Raw genomic sequence first — 23,874 nt, 5'->3', positions numbered from 1 at the left:
AGGCGGCAGACTTATCCATAATGAAAATTATAGCTAGTTGCATCTCTGTCAAAGTAGATAATGTTCATAATGTCTATAGATGTCCACTAGTTGGTTGTGGCCAAAACACATACACAAGGTAAAATCCGTTCTCTATTAGTTCTCTATCGCACCAAAAAAAGCAACATTTGATTCATGTTGTATCTTATCGCAGCTCTCTCCATGAGATAGAGTGGCATCTGGGAGAAAAAAAGCTGCTTCATGCTAAAAATCACAACAAAACCTGACCTGTTGCATAATCTCCATGGGCTTTCATCCGAGCAGAGGAGTGGAGTTAAAGTTTGGAGGAATTCTTTAGCGGAGGCTTTGGTCTCTGGGATACAGAGCTGTATCTGTGGAGCCGGCCAAGGCCAGACATTCAGCAGAAAGTAGCTGCCAGCAGCCCTGAGAGAGGTGACAAAGAGGCTGAGACAAGCAGTGACAGCAAGCACACACTGCTCAGCCCCTGCACCAGAGCCACAGCCCAGCAGTGTCATCCTTCATCATCTAACCAGCGCTGCCAAGCGGGGCCGCTTCAGCTCCATAAACCCTGGGTCGAGAGAGGGAGGGGGAGAGGGGGGGCTGGGTGGAGGTATGAGCGATGTGCTGGCGTGGCACCAGCCTGAAGGCCAAAATATCTGGCCTGGCTGTTACACATGTGGACATTTATGTGTATGTGTGTGTGTGTGTGTGTGTGTGTGTGTGTGTGTGTGTGTGTGTGTGTGTGTGTGGTAGGCCCTGGGCAGGAGGAGCAATGTGGGATTGCTCAGTGAACCGTAGAAGCAGGCCATTTCACGCCTGAGACTCGGGAGCGTTCGGTGGACATGATGAGATCACCCCAGAAAAAAAACTCTTACTCCCACTAGCCAGAACACATGTCTGTCTGAGCTGCACAGTGGAATGGGGAGGAAGAGACAGGTGGTCATGGCAAGCAGCAAACACACTCACACAAACACACAGGCATTTTTCGCTCCAATATGAGCATGTGGTGACAGTATCGATCACAGGTGTGCTTGTCTAGGGAATAGCTTGGCCTGTTGCACAAGTGTGCTTGTGTGTGTGTGTGTGTGTGTTTGTGTGTGTGTGTGTGTGTGTGTGGGGGGGGGGGCTGTTGTTTGGTGAGTTGTCTAAAGTTTGTGTGATTGAGCAAGTAAACACCATATGGTAACAGTGTCATTGGACCAGGACCAAAGCAGTTCACCAACTACAGAGGAAAATCTCAGCACTTCTGGCTATAACAGCCAGTCTGCAGCCAGACTCACTGCTCAGTACTCTACAATCCATCCTCACACTTAAGGCCCACATCCACCTGCTGCCCTACTGCTTTTTAGACCGTCTTGATATGAGGACGGCAGCCAACAGGGGCGAAAGGCTGCTCAGCCACCCCTCCTCCTCTCCTGGAGTGGGTTTGGACAAGAAGGCGTCTTGGGTTTTAATTAATGCCAATTATGCCGGGGCAGTCATTAATCTTGGCACTCCAGAATTAGCTGATGAAAACAAAACCATTACAATTTTCCCTGTGTGAGGGCCAGTAGCTATCATTAAGGAGCCACACTCGAGAGTTGTGTAGGTAAAGACACCGGGTGGGGAGGTAGGGATCAAAATGTCTCTGTTCTTTCGTGTGTGTGTGTGTGTCCCTGTCTCCTTGAGAAGGCAAACTACATATTGACACATCTCCTAAAGAAATTTCCAGCCAATGCAAGTTGCGTAAAAGTTTTCTTGTAAGATGATGTGCAAGAAGATATGGAAACACATATATCATCAGTTCCCTGAGTTTTGATTGTAGCTGCTTGTCTTTCTCACTTTGATCCTCTTACAATGATGCACATATTATGAGTTACATTATATACCGTGTTACATTCATAATGCAGACAAATGACAGCACTCAAAATTTTTATACCAAACTAAACATCCGAGATCAGCATATTGGACACAACAACTGGCAAATCCCAGATGACGTCCTGTTCACTGAAGTGCACAGTTTTCTGATTGGCTGTCGCACGCTATTGGCTTTCCAAGTGAGATGTGTGCTATTCAGGGAACTGGGCGCGATTTAGGAACACGTCATGAAGACAGGACACAATGAGGGCACGGAGCCAAAGTGATCATGCGTGATGAACTGGCCACACATTGTTTCAAAAACTCTCTCTTTGTCACACACACACACACACACACACACATACACACGCGGTGCCACATCATAATAGATAGACTCCAGGTGAGGATACAACAAATATCACCAGCGCACATAATGAAACGCAAGCAAATATGCATACATGCACGTTCACACACACGTGACAAACCACTTAAACTCAATCAAACACATTCTCTTTAAGCATGCGTGACAGCAGGTGAAGGAGAAATAAGGAAAAACAGTGACCATGTGACCAAAGAAGCAACAGAAGAAGGAAAGAAAGATGCAGCGCACGGTCAGCCTGATTAATGTAAGTGGGAGGTACAACAGCCAAGCAGAGGAACAGATAAGGGCATGGAGGTGAAGAGGGAGGATGTAGGGGGCAGGAGAGGTATTGATACCTACCCTGCCCTGCTGCTATCTAGCTCCCAGCCTCTGGACTGGCCTGGTCTGGGCTGGGCTCTGCTGTCTCACTGGGGCAAGGCGACCCAGAACCACACGCCTAAAGAGGGGGGGAAGAAGGGGGAGGAAGGAAGAGAAAAGTGTGGGAAGAAGATTTGATGGAGGGGTATAAGAGAAGGAAATAAAGGGGAGTGGAAAGTAGACAGAAGAATAAATCTGCAAGAAGGATCGCAGGATTGGTAAAAACTACAAGAGTAAACGGGAAGCAAAAGGGAAAAGGTTTCAATACTCTAGAGGAGAAATAAGGACACTTGGAGAGAATACCCACAGCCCACACAGTCTCTTCACAGAAACACACACACACACACACACACACACACACACACACACACACACACACACACACACACACACACACACACACACACACACACACACACACACACACACACACACACACACACACACACACACACACACACACACACACAGAAGCACTCATTTACAGTTCTCTATGACGAAAGCCTTCGTTCTATTGATCGGCTGAAACACGTCCATTTTTCCCACCTCGTCCCGCAGAGAGTGGGAGGTTGTTTTTCCTGCCTTCGCTCCATCTTTCCTGTCTTTCTTTGTAACCTTTTCGACAAAATTCCCTCACTCAGTGTCGCCACCGATGCACATTTCTCTGGTTTGTGTAAAGCTTCTCTGTGTTATTTCGGGCCCGGTGACATTTTCAGCAGTGTGAAAGTCCTCTATTTTTTTCCCAATAATAGCTGGATTGGAGGCATAAAAATAATGTTTCACGCCTGGAGAGTGGAGAGCAAAAGAGAAGAAAGAGGCAAGCATGAAAGAAACATAAAAGAGAGAGAGGGAGAGAGAAAAACGGCAGAGAAAGAACTACAAAAGTCTTGTTTCTTGGAAGGTCACTCATTCTACAAAGACTTTGGTCAAAGGCAAAAGGAGTTTCTTCACTCTCTCTAAAAAAACTCTATCTTCTCAGCTGTCCTTAATTTCTCTCTTAGATTGAGTTGCTGCTTGTAAAATAAATATTAATTGCCCCTGTAAGAAGAATTGGGGTATTATTCCTCCTCAATCCCACCAGAGATGAGTCTGTCCGTATAGAAGTAGTGATGTATGGACGCTACCTGGCTGGTATTAATAACAGCTTAATGATGTCTCTGACAATCCCACCAGCTAATTTAACGCTATGTTGACCATGCACACGCGCACACACTGAACCTAAGACTTAAGCAGGCACGCTACTGCTCAAACACACTTCTGCACATTCACTGACACGCACACACACACACACACACACACACACACACACACACACACACACACACACACACACACACACACACACACACACACACACACACACACACACACAGTAAGGGACACAACAGCATCGGTCTAATCAGCCAGAGTGATTACCTGGCCCGCCAACACTGCTACAGAGGCTATTTATCAGCAGATCTCAACATGCTGCACAGGTTATAGCAGCATAAGGAGCAAGTTATTAAAGGCACACACTTGACTTATTCCACTTCCACCATCCTCCTCACACACAAATATACACACTTACAGCATCTTCTTCTCCACTGCGACTTGGACTGCCCTCTACTTCCCCGAACGAGTCGTCTGTGGGGGGGTCTGTGGCGTCGGTGGGGGGGTCGCTGACATGGGAGGCTGAGGATTTGGAAGGAGAGCTCTGCCTGGGAGCTGGGGTGGGTGCTGCAGGGGAGACAAGCTGTGTCAGATGTAGCTACAGAGAAAGCATGTTATGAAGAGTACAGAACAACTAGGGCTGCAACTACTGATTATTTTCATTATTTTCTTATTAGCTGTTTTGTCTGTAAAATGTGAGAAAATGGTGAAAAATGTTTTTCCCAAAGCCCAAGATGATGTCCTCAAATGTCTTGTTTTGTCCACAATTCAAATATATTCAGTTTACTGCCATAGAGGAGCAACAAAACCAGAAAATATTTAAGAAACTGGATTCAGATAAAGATGACCATTTTTCTTGAAAAATGAATTAAACCATCGAGATACAATCAATCCAAATAGTTTGTATTAAATTCAATATTGACTACAAATGAATTGATGGTTGCAGCTCTAACATAAACATGAACAGATAGAGTTCTCACGTGAGTTGGTGGATGGTGTCGTGGAGGTGACCGGTGTCAGATTCATTTGAGAAATGTCAAAGTCATCACAGTCGTCCGTGTCCTGGGCAGTGCCCACACGGCTGAAGTAAGTGCTGAATGCCTCTGAGGTTCCTGCTAAATTGGGCTGTTCACCCTTCTTCAATGGCATGGCCGGGGGCTTTGCCAGCTGAAAATCCTGAAGGGAGAGGCAAACATGAAAAGGCCAACATTAAAATTGGGCACAGTGACTTTAATACTTTGACTCATTGTATGGGCATTCAAAATGTAACCTGGGCTTTATTATTTATGATGTTGTTTTGTTTTGTGCCTATCATCTTGAACATGACTTAATCTTAAAGCTTTTTGGACTCAGACTTGTCTCTGTCAACAGTCGCACCCACTGCAGTCTTTGCTGAGACTGTTGGCGGAACAAACTCCACAGAGGCTCATACTAAATCTAGTCCACTTGTACCCAGTGCCCGCTCTTAAAGATTAGGTATCAAAACAAAAATACAAATGCCAACTTACAGCACTTAATCTCTCTACTGTCGGCTATCTATCAGAACAATAATGAGAAGCAATGCACTGTTCCTGGTACAATTTTATTTTCGTCTTTTGCATCATGACCACGCTTTCTAAAAAGTGTGAAGTCTGAAGTATGCAGACTTCTCCCCACCTTGAACATCTCCTTGCCCATCTTCCTCCCTCTCTCCCCGTGCTGTGGACTCGACGACGCTGAAGGGGAGGGAGCTGAGGCGCTGGCTCCAGCCCCTGAATGGCTCTCGCCGGCTGGAGTCACAGTCGTGACGGGGGTGAGAGTCTGGAACATGGCAGCAGGCAGAGTGCCCACAGGTTGGGCAGGGAGGTAGGCTGTGGGGGAGAAGGCTCCGGCTGCCATGGCTGCCCACTGCTGCTGGGTGGCAGGGAAGATGTTGGCCTGGCCCCAGATGAGAGGCTGGCCACCTGGCAGCACTTGGGCTACCGGACCTAGAGGAGACTGGACCCCGAAGGCCAGCGGCGTCTGGGCAGCAAACGCCTGCTGGGACCAGTGGCCGGGGGGTACTGCTCCCATCGTCACATAACCTGGTGGTGAGTAACAAGAGAGTTTACAGTCTGAGGTTAAGAAACAAACAGAAAATGTAGATATTATGTAAAATCTTAACAAAGTAGAAACGAAGACAGAGTGTCCACACATACACACACACACGCACACACACACACCCATGCATAATAACCCATGCATCACCAGAGAGTGCTGCCCTACTTCTGCTTGCAGCTAATGTGGTGTCTCTTGATGGTCATGGTGAACTATTATAATTACCTCCAGAATGAGGGAGAGTCATTATGAAAAAGAAGAGCCTGACACACACTCATTAAAATCACTCAAACTCATCAGCAGAAGCTCATTCTATTACACACTTGCTAGTCTCCTGTTTCTGGTCTCCGGTCGGTACCTACAGCAGAGAGAGTTGACATTTAACCTCGGCCTTTCTGCTGCACTGACATATGCGCAGAGAGAGGAGGAGAGGTAGACGAACAGAGGTAAGGAAGGGATTCATTCCTGTTTCATGTCTCTTGTGGTCGGCACAGTACAGATGGTGGGCATGGTCCCTGCAATCGTCTGGTCTATCATACTGAATGCAGTCAGAACGGCTCCGGCTCAGGAATGAATGCATGCTCCATAGTACAGTCTATGGTATGCTCTCAGCCAATAGAATTTCCGAGTGGCTAAATCTTGGAGGTGCGTGGCTTGGGGCCCACACCCTCTGCGCACAGTCACCCAGATTGCACAGTATCGCTGTCCAGACTGCAACGTCCGTGATGAGCACAAGAAGCATGAGAGACCTTTAAGACGGAGCCCCACAAAAAGGATGACTATATGTACACACCAGTGTCTAATTCACAGAAATCCTGTGCATATAAAGGAGTCTTCGCTAGAGTCATCACGCCATGTTTTCATTACTTTCCTCTGATCATCACAGTTCCCTCAGTCACAGGTAAATCAGCAGCACCTGAGGTAGCAAGCTGATGCATATTCAACACCACCTTTTCTCCTTGTTTCCCTCCCTTCATATTCGGTACATTTCAATTCTATTCTGTCCCCCTTTATTTATTTCAACCCTCTCCTTATCTTCTCACTCCTCTGCCTCCAAAGCTTCTGACTTTCCAGTTCCCCATCATCTCTTTTTCTTGACGCTCTCTCTCCCTCTCTCCTGCGTTTGTTTCCCCTCTGCTTGTAGCAGCAGTGTATTTAAAACTCCCATATTATGCTCATTTTCAGATTCTTACTTGTATTTGGGGTTTCTACTAGAACATGTTTAAATGATTTAAAGTTCAAAAAACACATTTTGTTGCTTTCTCATACTATCTGCCTCAGTATAGCTGAGCGGGGCAGCTGGGGCTCAGAGATAGATCCTCCTTTCCAAAGATCAGCGGTTTGATCTCCCGGCTCCCCCGGTTCGCTTGTCAAAGTGTCCTTGGGTAAGACACTTAACCCCAAATTGCTCCCAGTGCTGCGCATGTGTGTGTGAATGTGGTTTGAATGATTAGATTAGATGATGGGCAGGTTGCCTCTGCCATGAGTATAAATGTCTCTGTGAATAGGGGGAATGTGACAAGTAGTGTAAAAACACCTTTGAGTAGTCAGAAGATAGGCAAGTACAATTCCATTTAGTCTGAAACGCTGCGTTTCTGCGCCTGTCTCTTAAAGTCCCCCTCCTGAAAAAGCCCGGTCACTCTACGTCTCTGCTCCGTCACTGCAGCCGGGGAATGACTGTAACAGCAATGCAGCAGCACTTTCTACCTATATATAGTATAGTTGAGACAGACGGCTCTTTTAAAGACACAGTTTCGGAATTCGGTCTTTGTGCATTTCTCTGTGGATTCAGCATTTTGATACTTTCACAGCGTTTATATAAAACCTTGTCCTTTTTATAATAATAAAAGACATGGAAATCTCAGTTTTTATAATATGGGACCTTCAAGCTGAAAATGAACAAGGTCCTACCTGAGGGCACAGACGCAGGATTGAAGGGAGCGAACAGTTCCGAGGGAGGCTGCAGGCCCGAGGGGTCGAGGGTGTTGGCTGGTGAGGCGGGAGTCTGTGTAGGTTGTGATTGGAGGTGGGATTGAGAAAAAACATATAATCAGAATGGTTTTATAAGATGTAAATCACAAACTGTGTATGTACGACAGCTACTCACCGATGGAGAGGTGATGTCAGGAGGTGTGGACATATCTCCAAAAATCTCTAATTGGTTGATATTCTGAGAATAAGAGAAAAATGTAAACACTACCAGTCAGGTAGAATAACAATAGTGTTATATAATAATAATACATGTATTATCGAGTGTCGGTTTGCATTCCAGTGCAACATGCATCACACATTGCATGCAACACGACGCTAGCTTAGTATGATTGTGGTACCTACCTGAGCACTGTGGCAGCAACACAGAAGAGGTAACAGAGGGGTGAGGAGAGATGGAATAATGAGATGAAATGATTGATTATGATGACATACCTACCAAGAGTTATCACAATCTTCCAATGGGTAAAAAAAACACAATCATTGTCATCTGAAGATGCTTTCAGCCAGCTGGTTTCTAGCACACCCCCTGCATCATTACTGTACCATGTCTTCTTCTGGACAAGTCACTACAGTCCCCTTGTTGCAGGGGATGTGTGCTGTGCCTCAGAGGGAATAGCTATCAAAGACAGCAGCCTTTCGATTTGATCTGAATTTGTTCTGTAACATTCTTTTTCCTTTCATAGTCTCCCAATGATCCTTCTCTTTAGTATCTCCCCTTTTTCTTTTGCACATTAATTATATCTTTAGGCCGGTGGCAAGTGAAGGAAACTATTTATAGTCGTAAAGGAATTTAAGCCTTGAATACATGGTCATAGATTTGCATAAATCATGGATGCGGATAATTTCTTTTGAGATAATGAATGTTCTTAGAATATCTTCCCTCTCGCAGGTCAAATAGTTCTTTTTACATCTATCAGAAAATGGATCTGCGAGCATGGTGTTTTAATGTACAGTCATGGGTCTGGATGGCTATGTTTTTCTACAAAAAGAGGAGGGGATAGGAACTATAGCTGCTGCAGAGTCTAGCGTAGCAGATAAAGATAAAGTCAACAAGAGGATAAGCTAGATATCCAAGATATGCTAAATGGACTGATAACAGGATGTCCATGGGATTAAATTCACAAAACAGACTTATGAATCACTCTCCTTATCATAAAATACCATACATTTGTATAGTTGATACTGAATGTTGTGGTACCGAGTACTCTGATTCAATACCACAGGGCCTTTTAGTCCTTGGACCAAACCACATATCTGTACCATCTGAGTGGGAAAACCTTACATATACTAAATTGTTTATGGGGGTCAATAAAAGTAAAATGAATAAATTATTATTATGATAACCTTTCCCGAGAGCAGCTTTTCATATTTATTGGACATTAAAGATGGATTACGTGTTCCACTCTCTCCTGCTGTACGAAAATGAAAATATCCCAGATATGGGCGCCGCCATGTTGTCATTTTGCAACCAGGGTCTACGCAATAGTCATTAGGCGAGTTAATCACATCGGCCAATCGTGATCTTTCATTTCGTTGTTATAGCATCAAACAATTTGAACAAACATCAGCGTGATCAGAAATACCTAAAATAAACAGAGATCATCTTTGGGAAAAACGATTTGGTGTTCTTTGACTGTTTTAGTTTGACAATCAAACTCTGGTGAGAACTGTGTGGAGGCAATCCTAGCCATTTGTTCAGTATTTCCAATACAGCACCTTTAAACAAGCAACAAAGTGATCATCCAACATATAAACAAATGTGTTTGCTTCACTTTAAAGCATAATAGTTTGGCTCTACACAAATTGAATTAGGTATTGAGAAATAAATGTAAAAAGGATCCTAATTAGACAATACATTGCAATGATTTAGACCCGAAAAAACTACAAAAGGTAGCCTAAAAATGTGTGTGTATTAGATAATAGTTCCTTTAAACATTACTTAAGAGCTTACAAGTATTTATGGGTGGCCAGTAGTCCAGTCACACCCCAGGGAAAGGATATATTGAAAGGAAGATGATTTTCAGTCCGATACTTTAAGAGATTATAATCACAAATAAGAAGCCAATCAGCAAGGCATATCATATTAAAACATAACCAAGAGATGTACAGGAATTACAAATCTCAAATGAAAATGTTTTGTCTGGGCCCGTGGACTACACACTCATATTCTTTAAACAGAAACCACAGACAAAGAAAATAATGCCACTAAAGTAAGTGTTTGAACTGTAAAGGAAGTTGGACATATATAGACTTTCTGTCGACTTTTAGTTAAGTCCCTCGACTCAATATTCTGTGTGTGTGTGGTACTGGGGTGGTTAGGTCAGGTTGCTATGATTATCAGAGTGTTATGAAAGTTTTATTAATGGGCTGTGAGCAGCTCGGCTCTCTGCTGGCGAGATGACCGCCACTGTCTGTTCGCCCCACCGTCCCCCACTGGTTCTCTGACAGACACTCTGACCTTTACGTCCACTCCGCCCTTAAAGGACCTCCGCTCAGAGCTACTGGAGTGTTTTTCTCCCAACTATACTGCTCAAACCTCCCTCTTTCACGCACGTACACATGCAGATGTAAAAGCACAGGTGCACCCATACATATGGCACTCACCTCTACTTTTGCCTCAAGCTGGTTACTATGCAACAGCAATGATGCATGTTTTATTCATACATGGCAGGGGTCAAGAGTTGGGGTGAACAATGACTAGAGAGATACAAGAGCGGTGCGGCTGAGGACGGGAGACAGGACATTGTCTGAGGAAATGCCTGAAGACACTGTTCATTTGGGCTGAAAGGTAACCTTTAGGACAGTGTGTTCCCTCCTCACAAACACTAAAAACTAGGGCTAACTAGGGCATTCATCAAATTTCCAATTAAGATTTTGGCTTCCAATCAGCGAAATTCCTTTTCACAATGATGCTGTGCCATAAATCCGGCACAAGCGTTTCCTTCACATGGTGGCGCTTTTCTCTGTATTCACTGAGTTTTTCACTGAAATATGTTGAATATAGTTTACCAAAATGTTTGAATATATATTGTTAAGTAGTTTTCAGTTGGTGGTGGTAGTGCACTAACATTCCAACATAGTTGATCTTGCTTATATATATATATATATATAATATGTACTGTATATATTTTGTTTTTCAGTTGAATTCTATTTAAAGTTCAAGAAATTCACTGTTAAAAAGGTTTTGTTTTTTTATTTCAATAAATGCAGTGTGTTTCCTGCATCATGAAGTCAATGAATAATCATGTTAAACAATCCTGATCTCAATATTGACCAAAATAATCAAGATGATGATATTTGCCATATTCGAGCAGCCCTAATTAAAACCCTCCTAGCTTTTGTCTGAATCACAACAAGCAGAGCACTGTGCTTTGCGTTATGTACGTATAGCACCTTACCTGAGTCACCATTTCCAGGTCTAAGTCTATCAGATCTGCCACTGCGTGGTGCTGCTGCTGGTGTTCATTTTGTTGGAGGGGCTGATCATGATAATGGAGATGTTGATGATGGTGGTGGGGGGTGATTTGTTGTCCGTTCTGCAATCACAACCCCAGTGTTAGATGGAGGGTGAGATGAAAATGTTCTCACACACAAACATAGAAGTTTTTCATACACTCAGCAAGGGGGTGAGACAGAAGGCAGTGAGGTGAAATGAGGGGGATATGATGGGCTGCAGGTGCTAGAGTCACAAAACACACCCATGTACAAACATTCAGGTACAGAGCAAAGTTCTTCTTACCAGACTTAGAGCCCAAGTGAAGATTTAAAAAGGTTTACAGATCATCCCTACCTTTAGTCTATACTACAGCACTGAGCTGGGGTTTAAACCCCCTTTGTGTTTCTGTAAAGCCTGCTCCCCTGTGTCAGACAGACAGGCAGGCAGACAGTAAGAAGAGCTGGATTAACTAACATGCTGTATAGGAGAGCAAAAAGGGAGAAAGTATGTTACATTATAGCGGAAAAAAATGTCTTCCTTCTTGCTGGCTTGCTTTCATCACTAGCTGGATCTCCACCAAAGTGAATTACAATCTAAAAAATGACCGGATAAGGCCGGTGTTGTGTTATCTTTTTATTATCAGCAACAAATCCTATTAAAATAAGGCCAACAATGGACTGATCATACTGTGTCCGTGTAGCCAACAGCTGATATAGCTGTTATGCCGAAAAACATACTGGTGTATTTGAATGTATCACCCCTAACCACCCCTGTAAAATTGGACTATACAAACAACCTCCAATAATTTTTTCAGCTAGAGCTGAATGGTGATGGGTTGTGCCAGACCTTTCGCAGCATTGGCATTGACACATGATGTGCAGATTGGTCTGGCAAAGCAAGAGCAGTTGGTGCACTACAATGTGAGTGTGTTCTTTTCTTTGGATGAAGTGTGGCCATCATTAGCTGATGCTGAACGACAATTACAGCTTGCCCAATAATAATCAGTTCTGGAAAAATTCTCAATTAAAAAAAAAAAAGAATGCTTGATTTTTTAAATCCAACTGATGAAATGTAATAAAACTTTTTTTTAAATGAACCTGACATTTTGTTTGAAACTCTCTGCTGTTATCCTTTCTTAAAGCCACAGTCTGCTGTTGGCGTCCATTCCTCACCCTTTCTTCCTTCACTCCCTCTACACCCATCCCTCTCTCTCTTGCCCTGCCAATTATCCCTCTGAGCCCATTATAAACTCCCGCCATCTCTTTGGCCATCCCTTTATCTTTATCAGTACAGGCGCCACCTATCAATTAGCCATCTCCAGGGAAACAGTAATTACCTGTGCACATGTGTTCTGCATACAATTATCGCAGCCCCTTTAATTAACGCCACCTTGCTGATCCCCTACCATCTGACTGATCACACTTGCACACGGTGGAAAACACAGCTGAACCGTCACATGCAAACACACACAGACTCACAACTCTGAACAAAACACTATGGATCACCTCCAGCAACACACATACAAGGGCTATTTTAACGCAACCTTTATTTAAACCAGGAAGCTTGGCCAATTAAGACACATTTGAATGTCAGTAATGGCCCAATTATATGGTTCATATATATGATACATACATACATATCATATGTATCATACTAATCCAATGTTTGAGCAGAGTTGATGTATTTGGCTGATCGTTGGTTATATGTTGACCTTTTCATGCGAACTCTGAGGTAGCGAGGGCTTCTGTTGATTCAACCCACTCTCAGTTCTCACAGGGTCAAAGGCTCAGTAGATTGAAATGGTATTATGTGTGTGTCTCTCTCTGTGTGTTTTATTGATTTATCATCGTTTAAGATGGTGAAAGAGTAAACAACAGGAGCGATTGCTGCAGACAAGAGGACGCACTCCTGCCAGTGCTATCGTTTCATCCTCGGTGTAGTGTGTACACACACACAGCAATGATCTCATCGAACACTACTTTCCACTGTCAGTCCTTCTGCTGAGAAGACAGTGAACCTCTCTTGCCAATGAAATGAGCAGTACATCCACCGTGAATATGGTCTGATAAATGCTGCATGTTAGTGGAATAGAGAGAATGAGAATACATCCAATTACTGAGTGTTCATAAATTATTTCAAGATATATACCCCCAATGCAAGGCTACAAACCCTGTGCAGCAGATCGTTAATGGGTTAAACTATCGGTTAGTTTGTTAGTGTGATAGCTGCTAGTGTAGGCAATGCTGCAACTGCCTCGGTATATGCAGCCAGCCATCCCAGAAGGATGAACATTATTGTTAATTAATCAAAATCTATTTAAATTGTAATGTGTTGATGACTTTAATATTGCTATACGTGAGGATGGATGACCTCCACTTCTTGCCCGGCCAGCAACAGTACCTTTGCAGGCATTTTAGCATCCGTTTTCTTCTGCTCTTCTCTCCGCTAACATAAGCTGTGTAAGTTTCTGCAGCTATCAGAAATTCTACATTTTTCTTGAGGCTGCTCATATTAACAATATTATGTGAATGCAGCATTTTGACTTCTGATGGCAAAGACCATCCCTGACTGTGGTGCAACATGCTTAAAAGATCCAACCCATAGAAAGAGCAGTACAGCAGCAGTTTTTCTGCTCTCTGTGAGTCTGGATTTATCATAAAGCAAATTAAATTATCTCCAAATTACAATGCATACTGTCAGCCACAAAATACATTCTTAAATTTCTTTGATCCAATCATATTTCTATGATCCATGGTTGTATTTAATCCCTCTGACTGAGAAGCAGAACAGACTTGAATTTTCTTTATTTAAACCAGAATGGACGACTAGTCCATTTGGTTGCACAAGAGAGAGATATTGGATTTGTTCACGTTCTGACACCTGCCAACACAAAGGCAATCCAAATAGCAGCATGTGTTGTGAGCAGGGTGAGGAGAGAACAGCAATACTATGGTGCCTGTAAGCTTCTTACCAAAGCTGGGGATAATATGCAGCCAGAAAATGGCAAGTCTACCAAAATTCATAGAGTGGGATTGTGACTGCCAGCAGTGTAGGAGGAGTCCAGTTTTAGCGATTTAAGTGTATATATGTATATATATATACATATATACAGTATACACAGTGTATATATAATTAGAATTACTGACTTCGTATGCTTTCGCTAACCCGTCAAGTTGCAGTTTACTGTACATCTAAACTGTCTAGACTTATATATATTATAATATATATATGTGGTGAAGAAAGGAATTTAATAAAAGGTATCAAGTGTATTTATTGGTGAAACATGGATGCTTCACACACACATCTTCAACCCAGCATCACAGAAGATCTATTCATTCAGCACAGTTTCAAGATTAGTGGCAGTGTCAGTTATGGTGTTGAAAAATGGACAGAAACATTACAATGAGTGAAGCCGACCTTTGACCTTTTGGGTAATAAACGTCATCCCTTTAAGTGATTTTTATCCTATTAGACATTTGTGTGAAGCAAAGGAATTCTAGAGTTATGGACAAAAATGCATTTTGTGAGGTCACAGTGACCTTGACCTTTGACCTCCAGTTCATCTTTAAGTCCAAGTGGACATTTGTGTCAAATTTCAAGAAAACACCCCCAGGGGATATATCCTGATATGCAGCGTGCACAAGGATGGCATGTCGTTGGCGCTGAGGCGTATAAACCCCACTGCAGAGGAATACACATGGACGGGCAGAGGGAATACTAATCTACAGACCATCAACATGGGATGAAGTTTTCACATACATATTCACATACAATACAAACTCACATCCACACAGCCTGGTTATTGGGAGTGTGAAGATTTTAGCAGATTAAATCAGGCTACAATATAACTAGCATCTTTATAGGCAGATAAAAGAGCAGCTGAGTTATAGTACAGCCTGACAATGGTCAAGGTCATCTTTCATTATAACCACTGGCAGTGTGAGGCAATAACAGGAGCTTACAGAAATAACACACACGCACACACGCACACGCACACTCACATGCACTCGCACTCGCACTCACACACACACACACACACACACACACACACACACACACACACACACACACACACACACACACACACACACACACACACACACACACACACACACACACACACACCCCTTCACACTGATATATATATTTACACTCTTACTTATATGCATGAATGGGGTGAAAAACTGTTCAACATCCTGACATATAGATTCAAAATTAGAGGCCATGCACATTTAAAGCTTGACACATAATTTGTATCCATTAAAGGAAGGATGACAGTGATAAAACGTGTTTTCAGTGCTATCTGAGATAAGGTCATGCAGGTTTGCACTGGATTCACCACTGGCAAACCACAGCCAAGCATGCTTCATCAAGCAAACTGACATGACACACACATTCACACACACAATCCCGGTTAACCAAAAGGAGCAGGCACCACGGAGCACAAGGAGAAGGTCGATGGCCACAACAGCTACAGCACAAGCAGAAGAGTAGCACAGCACAAGAGCACTGGGTCCCAGCAAACCTCTCAGGGAAAAAGAAATGTAAGGACACATTGGATCATTGTGATGTTAACAGGAAGTAAAATCACTGCAAAATCAGAGCTTCACAAGGCTCTGAGAGGAGAGGGCAACCGAAGGGAAAGGCTTTACACTCCAGTAATGGTGGGACAGCTGAGAGGTTTGTCTGAGAGGGGGAGGCAGGCTGAGGTGGGCGGTGGGACACGGGCAAACACACGGTCACTCACTGGGTGTCGCTTTGGGACGTCATAGACCCCTTCCTTCTGCTGACTGGTGGGAACCTACACAATCGGCCAATAGAGTCAGAGAACAGCCAACACAGCCTGTCACCTCTGGTTTAATCAAACAATGAAACATCCCTGTTATAGCACTGCAACACACTGTATGCCGAAACAAAACCCTGAAACCCGGCTCCTCAGGAATCAAATCAATCCCTAGTGGAGTGTGTGTGTGTGTGTGTGTGTGTGTGTGTGTGTGTGTGTGTGTGTGTGTGTGTGTGTGTGTGTGTGTGTGTTTGTGTGTGTGTGTGTGTCTGTCTGTGGGATAATCAGAATTAAAATCTGTTGAGTGAGAACTCATCTACTGGGCTAATCAGAAGACTATTGGCCTGTGGTGATGGTCTCTGTCTCTCGCATTCTCCCTAATAAAGAATGGATAAGGCTGCTTATCACACCCACAGACATGTAATAACTCAGATTGTGACACACGTGGAGACATGTAATATCTCTGTCACACAGGCAGATAGATTTGACAGTCTTTTCACTGAGAGTATGAATCCTGGGGTTCTGACAGTTTTGTTTCTCCTACACAATGTGTAAAACAAAGTTCGATTCTTCCCTAGTTAGATGTGCACATAATCAGACTCTGTGGTAAATGAAAAATAGCACTGATGAAGAATGTGGATATCTGTCTAGCGCAGCCTGTCTCATTCTTTCTCCTCTTCTCAATGCTTTGTTACTTCTAAAACATGTTTATTTCCAGAAGCTGCCATCTTTATTCATACATTAGTTCCTCTGTGGCTGGAGGCTGGCTGAGGCTCACGTGTCTTGTGTGTGCGTGTGTGTGTGTGTGTGTGTGGGGGGGGGGGTGTTTGTATGTATGTGTGCGTACATTTTTCTGTTTGTGTGTTTGTACACGCGCCAGCACTCTGTCTATTTCCAATCCATTTTATTTAAAGATCAAACGAGAGGCTGGTGATTAATCTTTCTCTCCCCCGCTTTCTTTCATCTCCTCAGGAAAAGAGGGAGGGGAGGAGAGAAAAGGAGGAGGGGTCCGCCTTCTACACAGGCCAGGAATAACCTCCACATCCCCTCCACGCACACCGTACCCTCCCCCTCTACATCCCTTGGAGGTCTACCCGCGCCTCTGAGGAGTGCACCCAGTGAAAGGTTTGTCTCCCTCGGGTAGTTAGCTTCAGCTGTCGGGGCCCTCTAGAGAGTGTTGGTTGGTTGTTTGCCTCTGATTCTTACTGCCTCTTATTTCCTGTGTGTACATTTTTCTGGGTGAAAAAAGCAGCCATTATTTCATGAGCAGGCTGCAAAAGGGCCCTCCTATTAAAGAACGATGTAGCTGGTACCTACTGGCAAGCAAATGATTAAATCTATTTTGTTTAAGCAAGAGCTGTTGGTAGCTTAACACAGCTGACTATGAGATAAAGGGAATATAACTGAGACACAAGCAGACAAAATGAGCTTGTGAGTACCTGATAAATGCTCTCTTCTGATTGGTCGCGGATGGGCTCGTGTCCCGCCTCAAACACAATGTACTACAACGTCAGCAGCAGAGGGAGGAGAGGAAAACCAGAAGCAAGAGAGAAATTGGAGGATAAAGAAAATTGAGAGAAAAGTGTTGAAATTGCAGAAGTGATTAGTTAAACAGCATTGTCAATAGGCTCTCATTAAAAAAGCAGTTGGAGAATAGATTCCAGTGACTCAAGGAGAAGAATTTAGGCAGCAAATAGTCCTGAAGCAGCTGAGAGAAGTGATACATCTTTCAGCTAATCATGCACCCCGACTGGAAGACATGCACACAAGACACACAAGATCTCACATATCCTACTGTTGCCGACTCCGCATACACATCTGCGCACATCTGACCCTTCAAACTGCACCACAGTGCCACACTTTAACCAAACAGGGACTGTCTCCCCACAGTGCACACAGAGAGGAGCAAGCAGACTAGAATGCAGCAAATGACAGCAGCAATGTGATTGGTCAGGAAGTTACCTGGTAGACCGGGTCCTCCAGATCCTCCTCCAGTATTGTCTGCAGATGAGCGGCGGCAAGAAATAAGAGGGAGAGATCACATGGGGAGGAGAAAGGAGCAGAGGGGAGAAGACAGAAGAGAGGGAAGAGGCGGAGAGTTAAGCCGGTGGAGGAGAAAGAGTAGACAGAAAGCACAGCGAGAGAGAGCGGCTTCCCGGCATTCAGATAATCATTTGGCAATCATCAGAAACAGACAGAGATAAAGAGAAATTAAACAGGAGATGCAGAGGAGACAGAACAGAGGAAGGTGAAATAAGCACAATGGGCAGATGGTTCCACTGATGAAACCTAAAAGTTGGCGCTCTGTGCCTTATTTGCTTGCTTTGATGTTTTTTCAAGTCTTATTATCAAGCGTCTCTCATCATACTTATGGCAGATGATTAATGTAAAGTTAAAAGAGGGGGAAACAAAGCAGGTAACTGTAGGGCTGGGCGGTGTGAAGATAGCTCAACAAACTTATATAAGTGTCTTGTTTTATATTCTTTCTTTCACAAAATCTGCATCAGAAGTGTGTTATGGGTAATATTTACGCCATTTGGACGACACTTTACGATCCTGGAACTTTATGTTAATTTTGCTCTTCAGTTCTAAACAAAATTTTAAAAAAAACTTTTTATTTGTAAGTATTTAATTCACACAGGAGTATAAAAAAAATAGGCATTACTATGTAGGTTATTTCGGCCCAGTCCTCGGTAACAGAGAGTTGGTAAGTGTACCTGGTAGACCGCCTGCTCACACTGCTTGTCTTTCTGCGCCTTCTTCTCCATCTCCTCTCTCTGCTTTATCTCATAGATGAGCTGGAACAGGTCCCGCAGGTCCAGGATCACAGGCTCAGCCTAGGATGACAAGGCCACATTATTAATGTTGACTGAACCTGTACTACCTCATGACAGGAGATTAAGGATTTGGTTGGACCATCATTAGCACTGTTACAAAAACCCTTATCTCTTAATTCATTCTCTTTTCAGTAAGACCACAGCCTCAGCACAGCAGTGTTCCTGATGCAGAGAGCTGCGGCTAAAAAGGGTTTAGCTTGGCTCAGTGTTTGCCTTTACCTTATCCCTCATACCCCTGCGTTGATATATCAAATGCAAGGGCACATTTCTGGTCAATAACATTGTAATGTGAATGTTGAATATCCACCTTCTGCCTTGCAATTGTCAAGATAATTTTTTTTCATTCATACTTCATCTTCCCACCTGTACTGTGGCTACATGCCTTTACAGAAAATACCCTGTTTCTCTAATTCAGTGATTCGCTCAGGTAGGATGAGTCAGAGACACCTGATCTGGTCGCTGACAGCTGATTATGGATGATTCCATTAGGCCACAAGTCAAAAACATAATGGCAGCTAAATGAATTTGACCATTTTGCCATTTCTGAAATTAGCTTATCTAAAATCTTTCATTCAAAGTAAGGATGTGTTTGTGACTGATTGTTTTCTGTGCCCCTGTGATTAGTTATGCATTTACAAAATCTTGCAAGCACAGAAAGTGACTAAAGATAGACAATGGGAGTTCCAGACCAAGCTTTTCTAAATAGTATTGTCTTTGATTGGTATGTGGAAACAATCACACGCACAATCACTACAAACTCTACTCCTTCTCCAGGCCTGGTTCAGACAGTGACAAGAGCAGATACTTGCCTCTTGTCTTACCTTCTACCACGTTTCTTGTCAGAGGAGCAAACGTACAGACTACAAACAAATTAGATGACTCATAACATATCTGCTGTCACAGCAGAGAGTTTTATTGTACAATAGTGTTTCAGACCTAATCAATTATTGACTGGAGTTATGCAAAGTGCACTCAGAGTTAACACTGCCTTGCATAAAATAGTCAATTTTAGTGTTGTTTTTCTGCAAAAAGCCATATATTGCTCATAACAGACACACTGGGGTAAACGGGGGCTCCCGCTGAGCCAACAGTGAAACATATTGTCACTCTGTCAGATTCAGATCCTCTCTGCATTTGACAATTACATGCTCTAATCTCCATCTTCTCTTGCCATCTGTCTCACATTTCTTTTCACTCCTTTTCTGACAAAACTCAGAGGTAAAAGAAGACAGAGAGCCCGAGACAAGCCGTGAATTTTGGAATCGTAAATGCAGAAACCTTCGAGGATTCTCGGTGGAGTGGCCCCAATGGACCATGGAGTTAACCTCAGCACTCCTGAAATAGATGACAAATTCATAGCCTACGGAAACGGTGACTAATGATTCAAACAAAAAAAAGTAGTGACGAAGACTTTTACTGCAGATGCATTGTTCTGAAATCTGCACTGATCAGGAATTTTGGTTAAAATCCAACTGAATATTGATGCAACAGATTCCCCCTTTACCTAAGAGTCTGGTGTTCTTTATAGACATTCTCCAGGATATCCTGCCACTTTTTATTTTAGTTTATTTAGAAATTACTTCTTGGTATATTTTGAATTTCCCTCCATCTACCTCATCTAAATAAAATCCAGTTAGTGGTGTCTGACATTTCCAAAAACAACCTCAGAGAATGTGCCTGAATATACAGCTAGAAAAAAGTATATATGTCATTACAACAATAATCACATACTGTAGTAAAGCCGAAGGAGAAGCACCAAACTGGTCAGACTAGTAGTGCGCAGTATCTCTGACTCCTCTAAGATGGATTCATGTATTTATAATCATTGAATCCTGGTGCCAAATGATGAATTCAAACACCAGCATTTAGCGTTGATTGACACACCAGTAACATTTTGGGTAATTTCAAAAATGTTTTGCCACAAAACTAAGGAAACACTTCACCAATCCCATGAAAAATAATCTACATTTGGATGGTTATCCATAGGAATTAAAAAAATAGCCATCAAACAACAACAATATGCACGAAGAAATGTATCCTGCACGTTGCCAACTGGATAAGGTCCCATATTATATTCATTTCATTTTCAGGTTCATACTTCTACTAGAACATGTTCACACGCTTTAATGTTCAAAAAACACGTTTTTTTAGTCCGTTCCAATATACCTGTAATTAACGCTCTATTTTAGCACCTTTAAGTCCCCCTCCCCAAAAAGGCCAGTCTGCTCTGATTGGTCAGTATTTCCGGGTCTTCTGCATCTGCTCTGTCTGTGTCTCTGCATTGTCACTGCAGCCGGGGAATGACTGTAACGGCACTATAACAACACTTTCTACCTATATATAGTATAGTTGTGACATCACAACTGTACAGAAGTCCTGATGGCTCGTTTAAAGTCACAGTTTCTGAATAAAGGCTGTGTACATTTCTCCGTGCCCTGTTTTATAATAAAAAATACAAGGAAATCTCACTTTTTTACAATACAGGGCCTTTTAAATGAGCTAAACTTTTCCTTTAGTAGTGAAGCTAAACACTCTCTCACACTTCATTTCTCATTTGTGGTTAGTGTAAGGATTTGCTCAACTGTAGTCATTTTGTTGTAATTTTTTCAAAGAGATCAGAATGAAAGAATGAATAACTGGTAACTTCCTAAAAAATAGCCAGTCAAAATTTCTAGACCAACATTAAATAGTCCGTGTATCCAGTTTTGCTGGATACACGGTTGCTTTCCTCACAAATACATCTTTTCTCATTAATTACAATTGTAACTTTTCTAAGAAATCATAGACTGTGATGAACTGAGAGACTGTCTATGAAAGCCTTTCTAACACAATCAGTGTGCTTCCATCCGCACTAAAACTTGCCAAATAAAACACAGCCTTATTGAGTTGAGTGGTAAGCCAATTACTTTAGAATGTACCCCTAAAATTGGCCTTTTTCGGAACAACCGTAAGTCTTAGTCTTCGTGACGACAGAGACGCTTTGTTAAATCACATCAAAGTGGTTACTTTCCAATTACAGCCTCTGCCTCTGCCATAAGCTCTGTGCCTCCACCCCTCTCATTGTCTGCTCCACAACTAATGGTCTCAGTACTGCTAATGTTCAAATGCTGAAAATGTGAGAGTATAATATAATCGTGACCTTTACTCAGCCACACATCAGGTAAACGACAGCTTAGGAGACTGATGAGAATTTAGCCTTGTGCTACTCTGTTTGGCAGGGTAGCGTTAGGTTAGCAACTATTTTTTGAGTGCAAATGTGGTTGGTGTAAATGTTGAGTACAGCCTGGTGTGTGTGTGTGTGTGTGTGTGTGTGAGTGTGTGACTGTGCGTATCTGTCTAAGTCAAAGAGCCACGGTTCATGGCCCTGGGAGGATGGATATGCCATTAGAGCTGGTGACACACACTCAAACCCTCATCGACTCACTATGGGAAATCAATATGGCTGCAGAGCGAGCCAGCTGGATCCAGACTAAACAAGCCAGGCACATAGACACAACAGCAACAACAATCATAACAGGTGCAAGAGGGGTACTCAATATCATATAGAGTATGTTGCTGAAGGACAGCACACACACACACACACACACACACACACACACACACACACACACACACACACACACACACACACACACACAAAACAAAAACCTTGAGCTCTACAGAGTACACAGTTTGTTTGATGAACAGCACGAAACGGACATGAGCTGGTATTCAAGGGTGCTTATCTAAATGTCAAGAGGTTTGTAATATTGAGAAAAGACCAGATGAATCATACATTAACCTACATGCAGTGGGAGCATGGTAAAATGTGTACACACACTTGGTAAAATCCTCAAATGTACATGCAGTTGCCTAAACACAGACACTGACCGACTGCGCGGTTTTGATAGCCACGAAGCGGTGGTTCCCTTCCTTCCCGCAGACGTAGCCAAAGGCTCGGTGGTCCGTGATGTCCTTGGCAATGTAGGAGATCTCGTGGACCGCATGGTGGTGTTGGAGGACCTGAAGGAAGGCATGACATAAGATGTTTAATAAATCATGCAGACACAGTCAAGAAACTACAACTTCTTGTGATATTATTACTTTTGCTTTAGAATGTAGGAATTTTCTTCTTAACATGTTGACTTTGTCGGACCGGACAAACAAGGTTTATCTACCCAGCTCCCTAGTAGTAGACAGGGTAATGTCCGAGTGGGCTCATGTGAATACATCCGCTCATTCTACGGTGTGTCCTCGGAGTTGAATGGGGCGTCTTGATGACATTTCGACCATGCGTTGGTGAAGCAAAATTAAACAGCAAAAGGAATGAAAATGTCTAATTGCAAATAATTAGATTAGATAATAATAAAAGATGAAGAGATTTGGGAACTTCTGTCAGTGAGGACAGACACCAAAACCATCAGACAAATTAAAAAAACAGCAAGAGACTTGGTTTTTTTATGACCAAATTATGAACCTGCTCCATCGGCGTGCTACCGATGTAATCCCCCTGCATGCTTTACCTGGGCAACCCCCAAATTGCCTCTGGATGCAATTAGATATGTCTACAAACAATCAGAGACAGGTGACTTTTAAAATCTTGACCAGTGGGTGATGCTCCTCTGTGATTGGCCTGCCAAGGTTCTGGTCAGCTGGAAATCTGTCTGAATGTGAGTGGGGCCAGATGCTTTTCAAATAGCATTTAAGAAATGAGAGGAATTATTTTGACTGGTATTAAAAATATAGGGACATGAATGCACAAAGATACTAAATGCAACATAAGAACGCACCAAATTCCAGTACGCTTTTCCAAAAAACCTGTATGATGAAAACACCCCGGAGTGTACACACAGGAGCAAACACTCACACAGAGACCTTGTATCCGATATTAAACTGTTCCTCGCTCCCCTGCCCTCTCTAGTTTAGCCTGGGTGGGGAGAGCCAAGCTGGCATTGCCCGTGGCAGATGGCTCTGTTTTTCCTGAGGACAGAGGGGGGATCAGTGACAATCACAGCTCGGCAAGCTGTCGAGTTGATCACTTCATCTG

At 43.1% G+C, this 23,874-nt stretch overlaps 1 protein-coding gene across 1 annotated transcript in view; it reads right to left on the bottom strand.

Moving 5' to 3' along the window:
- dab1a (DAB adaptor protein 1a) overlaps positions 1-23,874 on the bottom strand; it is a gene marked incomplete at its 3' end in the record, with an annotated part of 51,716 nt that overhangs the window by 1,242 nt on the left and 26,600 nt on the right. Inside the window, exons 4-14 of the mRNA XM_083940211.1 lie at positions 22,719-22,850; positions 18,729-18,848; positions 17,974-18,012; positions 17,451-17,513; positions 15,976-16,029; positions 7,908-7,970; positions 7,712-7,805; positions 5,381-5,787; positions 4,705-4,900; positions 4,143-4,291; positions 2,586-2,654 (exon numbers count right to left, since the gene is read on the bottom strand). Of these exons, the coding sequence (XP_083796337.1) occupies positions 2,586-2,654; positions 4,143-4,291; positions 4,705-4,900; positions 5,381-5,787; positions 7,712-7,805; positions 7,908-7,970; positions 15,976-16,029; positions 17,451-17,513; positions 17,974-18,012; positions 18,729-18,848; positions 22,719-22,850 (1,386 nt within the window). The remainder of the gene's footprint in view (positions 1-2,585; positions 2,655-4,142; positions 4,292-4,704; positions 4,901-5,380; positions 5,788-7,711; positions 7,806-7,907; positions 7,971-15,975; positions 16,030-17,450; positions 17,514-17,973; positions 18,013-18,728; positions 18,849-22,718; positions 22,851-23,874) is intronic.

Source organism: Echiichthys vipera (genome assembly GCF_963691815.1).
Source record: "Echiichthys vipera genome assembly, chromosome: 3".
Lineage (NCBI taxonomy): Eukaryota > Metazoa > Chordata > Actinopteri > Perciformes > Trachinidae > Echiichthys > Echiichthys vipera.
The sequence above is the reverse complement of the archived record's forward strand: the minus strand, read 5'-3'. Positions and strand labels throughout refer to the sequence as shown.